The sequence below is a fragment of the Heloderma suspectum genome, chromosome 3, assembly GCF_057233095.1.
Source record: "Heloderma suspectum isolate Gila_16-S chromosome 3, 16-S_ref, whole genome shotgun sequence".
In the NCBI taxonomy this organism is placed as follows: domain Eukaryota; kingdom Metazoa; phylum Chordata; class Lepidosauria; order Squamata; family Helodermatidae; genus Heloderma; species Heloderma suspectum.
This window is the reverse complement of record NC_139460.1, coordinates 240988185-241005593: the sequence shown is the minus strand read 5'-3', so window position 1 is coordinate 241005593 and position 17409 is coordinate 240988185. Positions and strand designations below refer to the sequence as shown.

The 17409-nt window shown below is 41.0% G+C and overlaps 1 protein-coding gene across 1 annotated transcript in view; it reads left to right on the top strand.

Moving 5' to 3' along the window:
• Window positions 1-782, top strand: part of BTBD16 (BTB domain containing 16) — a 57505-nt gene extending 56723 nt beyond the window's left edge. The window contains exon 18 of the mRNA XM_084841953.1: window positions 697-782. Within this exon, the coding sequence (XP_084698079.1) occupies window positions 697-765 (69 nt within the window). The 3' untranslated portion in view covers window positions 766-782. The remainder of the gene's footprint in view (window positions 1-696) is intronic.
• Window positions 783-17409: the final 16627 nt, after the last annotated feature.

Below are 17409 nucleotides of genomic sequence, written 5' to 3'. Positions count from 1 at the left end.
TCTAAGATGCTAGCAGGATGTGAAGCAGAGCTTCAGCAGCTCTTAATGATCAAGCAGGTTCACATGAGAAGGATCATCCTTTTGATATAATCTTTCTGTGCAAGTAGTTGCTTTGCTTAGGGTGGACCAACATTTGACACTTGGAAGCTGCCAAAATAATATATCCATATCCAGCACATTTAGCAGCACGTATCCAGTGTAATTATATCATCATGCTGTGCAAAGCAGAGGTGAGGAAATGCACAATGTGATGATACCATGACACACAGTAAGTAATTTGACATGTTTTGGAAGATAATTTGACATGGGATACCAGTTTCTGAGGCAGCCCCAGGTTGAGCGTAATGAGTAGTCCCATCCCTTGGAGGAGGACTCAAATGACTATTTGACAAGTATTAACACACACACCCCTGCACTTCCTTGGATTTCCAAGCAGCTGTGATGGGGTCTTAATGTTGGGTAAGTTGGTAAGTTGTCTCCCCTTCCATTTATGGACCCCATGCACTTTGAAGCAGCTACCATGTGACTCCTAATTATCTGAATTGGGATAATTGGGAGTCATTTTATTTTATTTATTTATTTGCCACTTTCTCCTTCTTCTCCTTCTCCTTCTTCACAAAATACCCCTTTACTTTTGACTTCCTGTTAGCATAGGGAGAAACCCATGTGTTAACTCTTGCTTCTTTCTGAATGTAGGTCTTGAAAGCATGCATACCGGTGGTTCCCATCTATGTGACATTTTCTCTTCTTTTTCCATCATCATAAAAGACAACCAAAACTCTGGCCTCCTACACTGAAGAACTCATTTTGACAGCCTAGGAGAGTTAGCACCATATCTTTAAGTGCCTGAGCTGTTCAGGCAGGTGACCACATTTGCCATAATGTGAAAATAAATGGCACCCTTCTCTCATGGCTGGGCTTCATTGAACATTAATCCCATCTGCATTCTGCTTTTGTTTTCTGTAGCTAATGAAGCAGTGTGTGTGCGTGCGTGCGTGCGTGCATGCGTGCGTGCATATTAGGCATGGATTCAAGTAACCAATCTGGTTCTGACTGGCAAATAGAGGGCAAGATACTTATGTGTAAATATATAACACCAGTTAAAATAAATAAGATAAATATGAAGTATCCAATTAAATATTGGAAATATTAGAAATAGGAGATCTTTGTCATTTATGTTGGGAATGGCATATATGCGAATGATTAATAAAAATATAGAGAACGTATTAGGTTACAAAATCTCATTAGACCCCTTCTTTCATCTTAATTTTATGGATGGATTTGCTAGTCAGCAATATGAGGAATTAACATCTCAGCAAGAATACTGTATGCAAAAAAGTGGAAAGTACAAATAACACCTTCAAGGGATGAGTGGTTGGATAAAATATGGGATTTTGCTATTATGCCAAATTAACATATTATACCAAAACAGAAAAGGACAGAGGGGATACATTTGCTGCTGCTGCTGCTGCTAATAATAATAATAATAATAATAATAATAATAATAGGCTTTATTAATTTTTGTAAAAGTAAAGCAATATATCCAAATATTTAGTTTTGTTTTTCAACAACTTGATTTAGGGAGAGATGCTATGTTCCCTGAGAGACCATCCCAGAGACCATAGGATATTTCAGAGTCCTCCCACCAAGGCCATAGACATGCCTTTGGCCTCGGGAGGGAGACTCTGAGATCCGATCCCTCCCCCCGCCCACTCCTCCCACCCCCTCTCGCTGTTCCCTCACAGCTGCCCTAGAAAGAACCACAGCACCTGCTTTCCAAGGTCACAAAAGTGACTTTGGGGAGGGAGAAAAGGAGGCATTCCAGTGGGCAGGGAAGGGAGAACAGAGGAAAGGCTGGGATCCGCAGAGTCCTACAGCCTCTCAAGCCTTAGCCCTGGCAGCACAATTCATCTAGATGGGCTCAGAGGCCCATCTAGAGGGGGGAAATTCCAAAGGAGGACAGGGAGGTGAAAATTGCCTTCACCACTCCTCCTGCCCTGCTGGTAACAGCCCAGCAGGGAATAGGATACTCGGAAGCCTCTGAGATCAGAGGGTTTCGTCTAGCGGGTGGTAATCCAGTAGGATTGCGCTCTTAGTTAATTATAACATCTATGGCTATATAAAGAGGAGAATTTTTGTATAGGTAACTTTGGATTCTGCATAAGAAACATATAATGTATATATAAGTGAGTGTGAAAATGCACATACCTTATTTAAGTGATTCATAGAAGGGATGTATTATAGATTGATGTGTATAATATGTATTTAGAAAGTAAAATAATATGAAAGACACTGAGTAAAACTTGCCTTTTCATTAGGTGAATAGAAAGGGTAGCTAAGAGTCAATAGACCCAGCTATTTATTTTGAATCTATGGACACTTGGGGCTTTTCTACATGAGGCTTTTAACCCACACCTTTATCGAGACTTCTGCTTCTGGATTCTTTGTGGGATTAAGTTAGGCTCCTTTACAAGTGCTTTTTTCCCAGGGTTTTTCTTTCTCTGCCTTTCTATATGTTCCATTACACAACCACTAGGTGGCACTGTAGTATAGTGGAATTGCACAAATAATACACCAGGATTCTACAATGCCATTCCGAAAAATAACAGACTTTCCTTGTTAGGAAAAAAATGCAATAATGCTTGGAAAGCATGGGAGAAGCTCTGGAGGATGATGTCATCGTGTAAAGGACCCACAAACAATAACGAGTGAGGAATTACAAGCACACAATAAATGCTCTTGTGTGTGTGTGTGTGTGGGGGGGTGATTATCAGCCCAGAATGTACAGTCAGGGCCAGAAATATTGGAACAAGGATAATTGTTTTGGCAGTTGGCCTCTGTACACCACCACATTGAAGTTGAAAGGAAACACACGCAGATGGGAGCGAAGTCAGGACTTTCAGCTGTAATTCAAGGGGTTTGACAAAAGTGGGGCACTACCCATTCAGGAAGTACAGCCAGTGGCATACACACACACACATCATTGGTTGCTCAAAAGTAATGGAAGGAATGGCTGACAAGCAGCTGCATGGCCAGGTGTGGCCTGTTTCCTGCATTTCCCATGACCAATCAAGCACAGAAAAAGCCTGGTGGTGGTTCTGAGTGTTACATTTGCATTTGGTAGCTGTTCACTGGAACTCCCAACATGAGGTCCAAAGAGGTGTCCATGCGAGTGAAGGAGGCCATCCTTAGGCTGAGGAAACAAAATAAACCCATCAGAGAGACAGCAACAACAGTGGGAGAGGCCAATACAACAGTCTGGAACATCCTGAAAAAGAAGGCATTAACTGGCAAGCTCAGCAACAGCAAAAGGCCTGGCAGACCATGGAAGACAACTAAAGTGGATGACCGCAGAATTCTGCTCCTGGTGAAGAGGAACCCTTTCACAACATCTAGCCAGGTCAAGAATGCTCTTGAGGAGGTAGGCATGTCATTGTCAACATCCACAGTCAAGAGACGGCTTTATGAATGTAAATACAGAAGCTTCACAACAAGGTGCAAGCCACTGGTAATGCTCAAGAACCGAAAGGCCAGATTGGCCTTTGCCAGCAAACACCTAAAAAAGCCTGCCCAGTTCTGGAATAAGATTCTTTGGACTGATGAAACCAAGATTAACTTGTACCAGAATGATGGGAAGAGAAAAGTATGGAGAAAGAATGGAACAGCTCATGATCCAAAGCATACCACATCATCTGTCAAACATGGTGGAGGCAGTGTTATGGCATGGGCATGTATGGCCGCCAATGGAACTGGGTCACTGGTGTTTATTGATGACCTGACTGCTGATCAAAGCAGCAGGATGAATTCTGAAGTGTACAGGGCTATACTTTCTGCTCAGATTCAGCTGAATACTGCCAAACTATGACGCCACTTCATATTGCAGATGGATAATGACCCAAAACATACAGCAAAAGCTACCCAAGAGTTTCTGAAGGCAAAGATGTGGGATGTTCTTCAATGGCCAACTCAGTCACCCAGTAGAGCATACTTTTCACTTACTGAAGACAAGACTGAAGGCAGAAAGACCCACAAACAAATAGCAGCTGAAGGCAGCTGCAATAAAGGCCTGGCAAACCATCTCAAGGGAGGGAATTCAGCATTTGGTCATGTCCATGGATTCCAGACTTGAGGCAGTCATTGACTGCAAAGGATTTTCATCCAGGTATTAAAGGCGATCCTTAAGTTTGAAATGATGTTGGGTTGTGCCAATACTTATGAGCCACCAACGATGGGTGTGTGTGTATTCCACTGGCAGTACCTCCTGAATGGTTAGTGCCCCACTTCTGTCAAACCTCTTGAATTACAGCTGAAAGTCCTGCCTTTGCTCCCATCTGGGTGTGTTTCCTTTTGACTTCAATGTGGTGGTGTACAGAGGTCAGCTGCCAAAACAGTTATCCTTGTTCTGATATTTCTGGTCCTGACTGTATGTGGAGGTGATAAAACAATGGCCCTAGTCTTAGGCAATGCACACAAAAAAGTTCAAAAAATACAAACACTAATTCAAAAATTCTAACTAATGGGAAGATAAATAAAAGAAAAACAGAGCAGAATCACAAATCCTGTAAAAACAAACCACCTTCATTACCCACTCTATTTCAACCTTGCCTTGTAAATTAAAAACATGCACATATACATATCAAGGAGAGCAAAGGTCAGAATCACAGTGTGTATCTGCTAATAATAATAATAAAAATACCTGTGGAGTCAAAACGTGGGTGTTACAGGAAGCATACGTCAGCATGTCAGTGTGGCTAAATATAGGAAACATGATGTGATTGCTGGGGGATGTCAGAGATATTTCTGTATTTGTAAACATAAGAGTTCAGTAGCAATATGAGAGCTTCACTAAACACACACACACCCTGATGGAAAAATATTCATGTCATACATTCAGTGATACAGAAGGTGAAATAAAGCCAAGGTATCCCTACAAAAAATACCTGTTTTTTTCTTTATTTGCAGCCTTCCCCAACCTGGCAACCTTCATGTGTTGAACTAAAATTCCCATCATCCCCAGCCAACCCAGCCAAGTGCTATGCTGGCTGAGGATGATGGGTGTTGTATTCCACCCATCTGGAGGGCGCCAGGTTGGGGAAGGCAGCTTTATTGTTTCTGTTCTCTTTCACAGGGAACTCATGGGAGAAATGTTTAAGAAGCTAAGGGCGCAATCCTACGCATGTTTGCTTGTTTAGACAGAAAAAGTCCTACAACTCCCAGCATTCCCCAGCCAGCTTTTTTCTGTCTAAACATGCATAGGATTGCACCCTTATGTACTGCAAAGATCACCAGGGAAGTTTACAATAAAAATAGATCATACTATTTAAAAAATATTTTTTAAGTTCATTTAAACAATCCATTTAAGCAACATAAAAACCATACCAAATTGAGTATTAAAATCTCATTAGATTTTTAAAAGCTTGTAAAAATGTAGGTGCCAGATAAGCCTTCCAGGGAAAAGAATTCCATAGAAAGGGTGTCACCACAAAGAAGGCTGTCTTGCTTGTTACCACCGATCTCACCTCATTTGGTGGGAGCATCCTGAGGAGGGCCTGGAAGGAGGTCACAGCACACATGCAAGTTAGTATGGGAAAAGTTATTCCCACAGGAATCCCAATCCCAGACTTTGTAGGTCTTTAAAAATAAACACCAGCACTTTGAATTGTGCTTGGAAACAGATCAGGACCCAGTGCAGTTCTTTAAGCATTTGCATAAGATGTTCTTTTCATCTGGCTCTGCTTAGCAATCTTGCAGCTGTACTTTGCTCTAATTATGGTTCCCAAACAGTCTTCAGACAGAGGCAGCCCTAAGTACAAAGCATTGTACTCTAACCTAGAGGTTCCCTGAGCATGGATAAATATCTTCACCGGCTGTACATTTATGAAGTTTTCATGCTTAGACTCCAACCTGTTCCTGCTGGTCCTGGCACTGCACTCGCAGCTAGGGTAAACTACAGGGGAAGGATTACAAAGGCTGGATTACCTACCAGAACTTCCAACAAAAATAACCAGAAGTGCCAGTCTTCTAATTGTTATTGCCCATGAAATAAGTGTAATGCTGTAGTCAAAATGTTTTTTCTGGACTCCAGCCTGGTCTTAGTAAGGCTGAGTTGAGTAGTGGATAGTTGCAACATCCACAATAGATTGCAGATCAAATGCGACAGGCAGAGCATTTAAATTAGCTGCTATCACTTCAAACAGAATATTTGCCAGATGCTTGCTGGAATCGTCAGGCCAATCCACATTTGCAATCCTGCTGTTCTTTCTCTACAAGATCCTCCAGACCATCTTCAAGTATAGGACTGCATGGACAAATGTAATATATGAATCTGTGGTGAACTGTTGCTGCATGGAACACTCATGGAAATTGCAACAGAGAATTGCTGGTTCACAAATTATATTTTTTCACGTGATCCTGTGTGCATCTTGGGGTGGATGAGGTCTCATGTAGTTGGGCCAAACTATGAAGATTGGCCCACAAATTGTGGGGTTATACTTCACATTAGACTTCCTTCTGTTGATGATAGCAAAGCAACTTTGATACTTCATACATTGCATTTTTTTTTTTTTATATAGACAGCTTCATCTGTATGTAGGAAATACCACATCTGAAGGACACATATGTGGATGGGGCATAGAGTGTGCCAAGGCTATGTGGACTGTGGCTGATCTACACGTCAGAAAAATACAGCACAGTTACAAATTATAACATGTACACTATTCACTATGCTGAAATTGACGTTATCAAACGTTATCAGATGACAGTGTCTTCTACTCATAACCTTCATGTGTTTTCCCACTGGTGCTTCTTCTGACTTTTTCCTTACTGCAGAAGATCAATTAAAGAAAGAAGGACAGAATTGCTGCACGATGCCTTCTTGACTGGTAATGCTAAGAGTCCTCTGTCTGGAAGTATGTTGTGAGTGTTGTTGTTGTTCAGTCATTCAGTCGTGTCCGACTCTTCGTGACCCCATGGACCATAGCACGCCAGGCCTTCCTGTCCTGCGCTCTCTCCCGGAGCGTGCTCAAGTTCATATTCATTGCATCCATGATGCTATCTAGCCATCTCATCCTCTGCCGTCCCCTTCTCCTTTTGCCATGTTGTGAGTAGACAGAGGCAAAAAGCTCTGGTTTAACATTCAAACAGTTTTCATATTCTGCTATAGTGGCTTCTAGGAATTTGGGCTTTGCTCACAAGGAAAGGGATGGACTTAAAAAATGAAGTGCAGCACAATCTTATCCATGTTTAATCAGAAGCAAGGGCGTTTGAATTTAATGGAGCGTATGACCACATAGATATATGTAGGATTGCAGCTATATTGCATCATCCTATGCAGGTTTACTTGGAGGGAAGTCCCAGTGCAATCCTTTGCATATTTATTGGGAAGTAAGCTCCAGGATTTACTTCTGAGTAAACTTAGATAGGATTGCAATGTTAAGGTGTAAACCATTTCCATCATCTGTCACCAAAATAACACTGGTAAACTGAACCCCTCATTACTTCATTATCCAAATGAATCACCTTCGTTGAGTCATATTTATTGTGGAAGGCAAGCGGGTGTTGGCACACCTGTTAAGTATGCTCAGATTACTATTGCAACCCTCAAAATTATTTCCCTAAATAAGAACATTGCCACTGATTTAAGTGTGTTTTTCCCCAGTTTTCAAATGAATGTCTGAAGTACTACCTCTCACATATTATTTCCTTATAGACTGTTTTTTTATATGGAATTTAAGAACAAGCCATAGGGTTGAGCATGTTGTTTTTATTCTTAAAGTTTCTTTTGTTTGGGTTTATCATTCATTTTGTTTGGGTTTATCATTCATTTAAATTGCATTTGTTTAATTCTTCCTTCATTTCTGGTTTCCTATTGATTTCAGTGGGAGACCCAGCCAGTCTCCTGCTGCCTGTAACTTTGGTATTTTCTATTTTACTTGTTCTTGGAACCATTTTAAGGCTGTGTCTTCACTTCAATTTCCCCTGTAGCTCAGATGTGACAGGAAGTAGAAGGAAGGATAACAAGGTACATTGTACTACTTAAAACAAGGATGTATCATGTGGAATAACCAGGTGCCAATATGAACTCTTACATCTCCAGCCTTCCCCAATCTGGTGGCTTCCAGATATTTTGGACTACAGCCCCCAGGACTCCTGACCATTGGCAATACTGGCTGGGGTTGATGGGAATTGAAGTCTAAAACATCTGGAGGGTACTAGGTTGGGGACAGCTTACATAGACCTCAATGGAAGGATACATCAGTGATAAGGTTGGTTGCTGCCTCGTGCATCCTAGCGTATGGATGATGTTAAATCAACTAATGCTTTTGTATCAGTGTAAATGCAGGCTAAAACAAAGGCATTGAAGGAGATATCAGCAAGACAAGAGATCACAAAACATTTCTCCAGATGGTATCAGAACACACTAAACAGGCCTTCTTTTATTAAATCCTGTACTTGGGAATAGTCCAGTTGAACTGAATGACACAAATCCATGGAAAATAGTTTTGAGAATTTCAGCCTAGCACAGAAAATGTGTTATTGGCTCCTGGAATGAATATATAAATATCCCTCTTCAGCATATTGTATCAATATTATCAGAAGTAATGTTTCTAATTTATTAGTGCAGATGGGTCTTAAAAATATTTACAGCGAGGTCTTGTACTAAGCTGCCAGCTCTGCTTGCCAAACCCAAACACTCAAGGACTTTCATTTGTGTCCATTCCAAGAAGCTTTAAAAGTATATTTACAAAGGTGCAAGACTAGATGGTGTTATCATCCAAAAAGGAAATCAAAATGATTGGCACTTGAAAACCAGCCAGTTATTGAGGAAATCGTTAAAATAAAAAATGTAATTTACAATAACGTCTGACCTATTTGTGAATAAAATACATAGTTGAAATGTTACTCTTGAGCTACTGCTGCTGGATGCTGTTTTAGTTTGTAAATGATTCATTCAAACTACATATTCATCTGATAAATCTCATTTCTGTACTGATCCTCATAGAAAGAAAGAAAGAAAGAAAGAAAGAAAGAAAGAAAGAAAGAAAGACAGTGTGTAATATGAAAACAAGCCAACTGCTTTCTCATTCTTTTCTGAATCATTAACCCAGAAATCTATCTCCTTCTATATGGCATTTGCAAAAGTCCCCTATCTTCAGTTGATAATGAAACCAAGGTTTAGCCCCTGTCTTGAAATAAGCAGGCCATTGTTGCATTATATGTGGGCGGGAATGGCTCTGCTGGTTTTGCTACTTAAAATTAAAAAAAGGCTTGACGAGTGCTCTTCAAAGAGCATAAAAACTACAGAAAGCTTTAGGGATAATGATGATGATTATGATAAAAACAAAATGCAAAGAACGGGTATGGTAGTTAAGCAAATGCTTAAACTTTGGTTGCATCACGTCCGCAGTTCACAAAATGGAGCATGCATGTGTGTGTGGAAGAGCTGAGTTGCTGGTCATTAAGCACATCAGAAACAACACTTGATATGAGCCATAACACTTGATATCACCGAAATGGCACTCGGGGAATTACTGCATTTCTCCAGTTCCAAAATATTGCAGCTGGGGAATTGTAAAATTCCTATAAAAGAAGCTTGTAAGACAGCTTGCAAATAGTGGGCTGCAGTGAGATACAAATGCGCATTTTCTGTGCCTGATTGTGCCCTTTGAGTGATTCTTCTAGTTGAAAGACAGGATGGCCAAAAGCAGAAATTATCTGACATAAGGATGATCAAATGACTCAAGGAAATGCCATTGTTTGAAAAGAATAGGCTGGGGAAACCCTTTACCTGCAATGACATGGCAACCCTCCTCCTATCCAAAACAAACAACTTTGCTAAGCTGAAGGTCACAGTTGCTTGTGTGTGAATAAGCTACTATGTATACCCTTCCTACCGGAATTGTACAGAATAATAATCATTTCTGAACAACAGGAAAGCAAAAAAGGGAATAAGAAACTCAAAAGAACAAAAACGTAACAAGAACCCCCCCCCCCCCCAGAAATGGGGGAAGGAAACACACTGGTGTTATTTTAGGCATTTACCATGTTCACCTCACATACTAATGTGCTCCTACAGATGTATGTTGCTGCAACAGTGAATATACTGCTATAAATTCCCCATCTCCTGTGGTAGGTTACAGCAAGAAAGAACACGACTGACATTAAAACTTAAATATAGCATAATATACAATAAAAATTAGTGCATTTTAAAAGCAGCAAGTCTCCAAGAACTAGCCAGCTCACAGCATATTTAGTTAGTCATTTGTGACCTAAAAAAAAAGTCAAAAAGATAAACACTTGTAATCCCGGAAAGCTCACTTGGAGCTCTGGAAGCAATTATTTCTTGCCACAAGCTTGAGTATATTTATGGGTCTCAGTTCAGCACCAAACAGATACGCAGTTCATGTTGACGCTCTAGGACCGGAGCAGCCATTCACACAACAGCTCTCCACTTGTCCTGCTGTTACTTGCACAGTCTTCCACTAAAAACCATACACATACATTTTCTCAAATGGGGCAAATGGTGTTATTTTGTTTTAAAGGTGAGGGGAACAATTTTCATTTGGACAATGGTGGAGGGGAAAAGGTTTAATCCATATCGCTCCTATCCCTCCAGCACGGTTGCTCTTTGCAACATTTTAAAAACATTTTGAAAGGCCCAGATCTCCATCATCTCATCTTGTTTGTCCCTAACAGACATTGGTTTGACAAAAGGTGTCATATTACCTGTCAATTAATCAAAGTATCAGTTGTTACCTGTATGAATGGAAGAACTCTCTATAGCTACAAATAATTCAAATGATTTCAGAAATCCCCATGTAAAGGTTTGTTAAAATCAGCCATGAGTCAGTCAGGTCAGGTTTCTTATGTCTGTTATTCACAGAATCACAAAAGTATAGGGCTCAGAGGGGAGTCTGAAAGGTCCTCTTAGGCTGAATTCTACACTTACTTAGGAATAAGTCCCACTGACCATAATAGGACTTACTTTTGAGTAGGCAGACACATAGGCTTGCACTGGAATTATGTGAAATGAGGGAGGCACCAACATACACCAGTCATTCTCAACAGATAGGCACATAAAACAGAACAGTGGATTGAACATCAAACCAAACGGTAGTATGCCAAAAATTGAGCACAGAAGGGATCAAAGATAACAGCCGCAATGCCAGGTGTCTGCACATTAATAAGCATGTAATTAGGTGCTCTTCAGGATCTAGGATGGTGCCTTGTAAAGCTGAGTGCTGTATAATCATTCTACAAGAAAGTTTTCCCTTCTCCCTTATATAAGCAATCAATGCAAGGTTTGTCTGCACAGGAGTAATTACAAGCACTGTGGGTAAAGGCTTTTGTCCCTGCTTCATGAAACATAACATAATATATTGACGACAGGACTGTTACTGAATGATCTTTTTAAAATATATGAATAATTGTGAAGCCATTTAAAGCTGCTGGCCCACACAGAAAGAAGTACATTATGTGACCCTTCATGCGTTTGGTAGAAAAAGTTTCCATGGTGATTGCACACCATTGTTCATAGCTGACTTCAGCATTCATTGTTGCACTCTGATTACAGCTTTTGTTTCATTATGAAGTACAGTTACTGAATGTCTGCCTGCAACAAAGATGTATTTACAGGCAAGAGCTGAGTATTGAGGAGGTCCTTTTAGAGATTTGCCTATTTTAAGCCCTGAAAGGGTAAAAGCTCTTTTTAAACTACTGCACAGTGGACAATATTGAAAATTCAGAGGGAGCAAAATAAAAGTTGATTGTTGTAAAAGCAGTTTTACGATACCATCAGGAATTGTTACTGGAAAGAACACTTTTTGGCGTCTCAAAGCTTTCAAAAATATTTGAGGTAATATCTGAATTTGCTAGCCTTCTGCATTAAAACACAGAGCAAAGCAGAAGTTGTTCTTTTATGCATTTACCCAAACTATTATGTCATTATGAACTTGTTTGATCACTGATACATGTTATTGCATCAACTGTGCTTTCATATTCCTACACTAAACTAATTTGGTCCAGTTTTTAAAGAAAGCAGTTCTACTTGGTATATTCTTTCTGACCAAATTGGGAACCTCTGTCCATTGAATTTCCTTGATCACTAAAAGTGGAATGCCTATTAATTTTTATGCTAGGAAACAGCAGCATTGAACAGGTTTAAAATACTTATACAATCTTTGTATTATGTTGTGCTTTAGAATTTTGGTATAATTAAGGGCACAATCCTATGTGTGTTTAGACAGAAATAAGTCCTATGACTCCTAGCATGCCCCAGCCAGCCAATGTAAGACTTTTTTCTGACTAAACATGCATAGGATTTGCTATATCCCAGCATGGTCATAAAGCCTCCTATAGCTGGCCCCAAAGGTTTTGACCTGATGTAATAATGCCAATCAATATTGTGACTTCAATATCTTAGTTAACAAACAGATTTGGAAGAGGATGATCATGGCCTCATACATAGGGGTGGACAGTGCAGGTATACTGTTATCTCATGCCTTGAACCACTCCCTGATTCTATTACTGGTTTATAACTGCAAATGTTGCTAGAGGCTACTATGCAATCTGGCCTGTCTAATCTCCCTCCCTAACCTCTGGATCTTTGGGATACCATTGGTTTCTTCCTGTTCGTATTACTTGCTGCACAGTGATGGTAGCCTGCCCCTGAAAAGCCACAGCCTACCTACTGGGGCAGTTGGGCTGTGTATGTGTTGGCCATGCTCACACTCTATGAGTGAGTAGTATGGATGCAAGGGGAGGCAGGGGCCCAAGCCATAAGGAGGCATGGCTTTGCGTTGACATACTGTAGCTGCCCATACAGGCATGTGCCTTACATGGCAGTAGGGCTCTGTGTGTGCAGTGCTGTTAAGGATCAATGTGCTCATAGGCTGCTAGCTGTTGTGCCTACTTGGTGACTGGTATGCTTGCGCACAGAGCTTCTCGATGCATCACTGACAGGGGCAGAATAATTATCTTTAACAATGCTCTATCTTTGAGGAAGTGATCAATTTTAGTTTTAAGGCCTGACTGTATGATCCATAACACTAGCAAATCAATGTGTATTACCATAATGACCCTGCACTTGGGACTATCACCATTTCTGGATACACAGCATTAACACAGTGCCAGGTAAAGCAGTTATATGGGACAGCATTTGATAGAAAGGGAATATGGTGACGGAAAGACAACTCATCTGTATACCATGAAATAGAATTTCAGTCATCATAGTGCCTCTTACTTTAACATAAACTTGTGCAACTTAAATGTGAAGGTAACCTGTTAAGGTGTTATTGCAACTGACATGCAGCATGGCAAGACAGACTTGTCCAACTTGCCTTGCCCAGGAACCTACTGCGGTAACACTGGTGGACATCACTTTGTGAGTTTTCACAGAAGCACATTATCTTTAGGATCAGGGTGCCAGGATGTGCTTCTCAACATCGTGAGTCTTACAAACAACAACAACAACAACAATATATTACTTCTAGAATGTAGCTATGCCTAGTGTACTTCAGCTCTGATCCAGGATCACAGATTTGGGAGCATTTAAAATGTCCACAATCATATAATGATAACTTCACATAGGAAGGCGCATTTATTATGATTAAAGACAATGATACCATCGTTCACCATTAGTTTCATAGCTGATGGGCCAGGACATGAGCAACCTGACACCATCTAAATATGTGTTGAATTTATGCCAAAGTACTTTCTATTTTTTGTTTTTGCTGGCAAAAAGTCTCAACTTCTTCCTGCTCAAACTGCACTTCTGTTGCACTTGTGAATATGGCCTGGAACCAGGGTTTATTAATAACTGCCTCCTACCATACATACCTGCCCATTAGCTTCGATCCTCTTCTAAGGCACTTCTTCATATTCCCCTTCTGTCAGAGATGTGGCTGTTCACAACAGATAGGGGGTGAAGAAATGCCTGTATATAACTATTGTGGTTCTATAATGTGTACTTTGTGTGGCCTCTGTGAAGTTATAATGTATCTGAGTAGGCCTGAGACTTGTTTTATTTTTTGTCAAAGGCCTGTGTAATAGTTGCTGAAATTCTGAAGGGAGAGAGAGAGAGAGACTTTAAATATTGTTAGGCGGGGCCTGGATCAGGCAAATTCTGATTGGCTGAGGATTCTTGTTGTTGTTGTTGTTGTTGAGTCGTGTCCGACTCTTCGTGACCCCATGGACCATAGCACACCAGGCCTTCTTGTCCTGCGCTCTCTCCCGGAGTGTGCTCAAGTCCATATTCATTGCATCAGTGATGCTATCTAGCCATCTCATCCTCTGCCATCCCCTTCTCCTTTTGCCTTCAATCTTTCCCAGCATCAGGGTCTTTTCCAGGGAGTTTTCTCTTCGCATTAGGTGGCCAAAATATTTGAGCTTCAGCTTCAGTATCTGTCCTTCCAATGAGCAGTCAGGGTTGATTTCCTTTAGGATGGACTGATTTGACCTTCTTGCAGTCCAGGGGACTCGTAAGAGTCTTCTCCAGCACCACAGTTTGAAAGCATCGATTCTTCAGCGCTCAGCCTTCCTTATAGTCCAGCTCTCACAGCCATACGTTGCTACTGGAAAAACCATAGCTCTGATTATATGAACTTTTGTTGGCAAGGTAATGTCTCTGCTTCTTACTATGCTGTCTAGGTTTGCCATAGCTTTCCTCCCAAGGAACAAGCGTCTTTTAATTTCATGGCTACAGTCACCGTCTGCGGTGATCTTGGAGCCCAAGAAAATAAAATCTGTCACTGCTTCCATTTCTTCCCCTTCTATATGCCAGGAAGTGATGGGGCCAGAGGCCATAATTTTAGTTTTTTTAATGTTGAGTTTCAAGCCAGCTTTTGCACTCTCCTCTTTCACCCTCAACAAGAGGCTCTTTAGATCCTCTTCGCTTTCTGCCATTAGGGTGGTATCATCTGCATATCTGAGGTTGTTGAGAAGTCTCCTGGCAATCTTAATTCCGACCTGTGATTCATCCAACCTGGCGTTTCTCATGATGTACTCTGCATATAAGTTAAATAAGCAGGGCGACAATATACAGTCTTGTTGTACTCCTTTCCCAATTTTGAACTAATCAGTTGTTCCATGGTGGAAAATAGTGGTTGGGAAATGACAGTTAAGGTCTGACAGTTGACAGGAGGGAGTCTGTGGTAGTCAGGGAGGGAGAAGGTCTGCTGGTTGGTGTATTGTTGTTGTTGTTGTTTTTAAGGACTAGGAGAAAGCTGAGGAAAAAGTAAAGGCCTGAATATTAAACTATTCTTTCTCTGGGGGATAACCTTATGTGGCTGGTGAAGATCAGGAGTAGGGAGCAGGTGGCTGTGTTATGCCAGGAAGCTGCTTTAAGGTTTTGCCAGAAGAAGGTTATATAATCAGGCAGTAAAAACCCAGATAAACCGTCCAAGCAGCCAGTAATACAATGGGAGTGGCTTGGGTGTCAGGAAGATTGTACCTAGAAGCTGGACCTGGTTGTAAGGGTATTTGGCTGGGTGGAGGTTTAGGAAATTTGGCCTGAGGTAAAAGAAGCCCTTGGAGACTTGTAACAGCAACAGTGTCTCTTGAGTCCTAAAGAATTGTCCCTAAGCAGCCTTTTAAAAACCCCAGAGTAAATATTAGTAATCCCTTATGTACAAAATATCCCTTTAATAAATTACTTGTTTAATAGTTCATCTTGTCTGTAGTGTTGGTGCCCATTTCATACCTAAGAGCACAATCCTACCGGGATTGGAGGCGACCGCCTATCCAATGCAGGGCAGGAGAAGCATGGAGGGGATTGTCCCCTCCGCGCTTGAGCCGACCTGCATTTGTGGCTAGACAGCCAATTTTGGTTGTCTAGCCGCAGGAAGGGGGAGTGGGGGAGGAGGCTGCCGGAATAGGGTGTGTTGTACTGGCATTTACGCCTTCCCTGCCTTGGAACACCTTCCAGAATGCCCCGTTTTTGCAGCTCCACGCTCCTGTTCCGAACTGCCTGCGAGGCAGTGCAGGAATGGGGGGGAAGGTTGATTCTCCGGGAACCGACCTTGGAGCGTGGGCTCTGAGGTCGGTTCCTGGAAACCCACTTATCCTACGGCCATCTAGCTGCTGACTAGCGGCCATAGGATTGCACCCTAAGTCTCTTATACAAGTTACTAGGAGATTTTAAAGTATTCTGATAATTGGTTGCAGCAGGAAAGGGTCAGCGTGTAGAACTTGAGTTATAGTGGCAGAGAGTTCCTTAGGCCCAGAAATATAACCATTTGTTAAAATGAAGAAACCCTTTAGGTGGGAATTGTCCAGTTAAGGAGCAGTTTCACCATAGGCCGTGGCAGAAGTAGGGTGAGGAAATCCCCCAGATTGGGCCTTTTTGGTTGTGGTTTCTGGAATAATCCCATAGACGTTCCCATCACTACCCACTTTCCAAAAGGTGGTAAAGATGGTGTTATTCCAGCAAATGTTTTGTCTTCCTTAAAATTGCCTGTATGAAGTTTTTTTTTAAAAAAAAATATGCGTTATTTCTTGGTTTTATTATGTATTATCTTATTTTATCTCTCATACTCCATCTTGAATGTATTTTATATGAGAAAAGTGTATACAAAAGTGGGATTTGAATTGTTTTATCATATAATCATATAAATTATTATAACCAGAGTTGTATGGGCTGTGGTTCTGTGAATATCATGACCATAGGGACACCTGTTGTCTAGCACACATTAGATCAATGGTGCCCAGTGGCACATTCCTCCCTAACACATGCATTTTGTTCCCATGTTATTTCATCCTCTGCTTGTTAGAAACTGAGCATTTCCTACAGTACCACTCCAACAGAATCCTGCTTTTTACATGGGGTGTGTGTGTGTGTGTGTGTGTGTGTATATATATATATATATATATATTAAACAAATGGTGAACACCAGCACACCTTCATATTAGCCCCCAATATTATGTTTCTTTTCCTGGTTACTGAAACATTACATAAAAGATTTGGGCAGTTCTTCTCCTGTATTACAGAGCTTTTTTCTTTGTAAAAGCAACTAGATTATTCTTTTCCTCCCACACCATGGTATCACCTTTGCAAGCAATCTGCCCACTTCCCATCTACTGTATTGCTAGCCTCGATTATGTAGAATGTCTTTAGCGCCATTATCGTTACCACTAATTGCGTGAGAGAGGGATGCATGTTTTTTGTATTTTCTCCTCTCTTAAACTCTCCTGATTAAAAAAAAAGATAAAAAATCCCAATAATATTTACTGCAAGTAGTCGTATAGGTTTAAAAATTCATACATAAAATACATTTTCCCCCTTTTGATCCCCAGTATGCAACGCTATTTTTAGCTTCCCACACACAAAAAGGTTACGTACGCACTTAACTCTGCGTCCTTCCTAACATAAAAGGCATTTTTAGAGAACAGTCCCTGCGGATGCATGACAGGTCC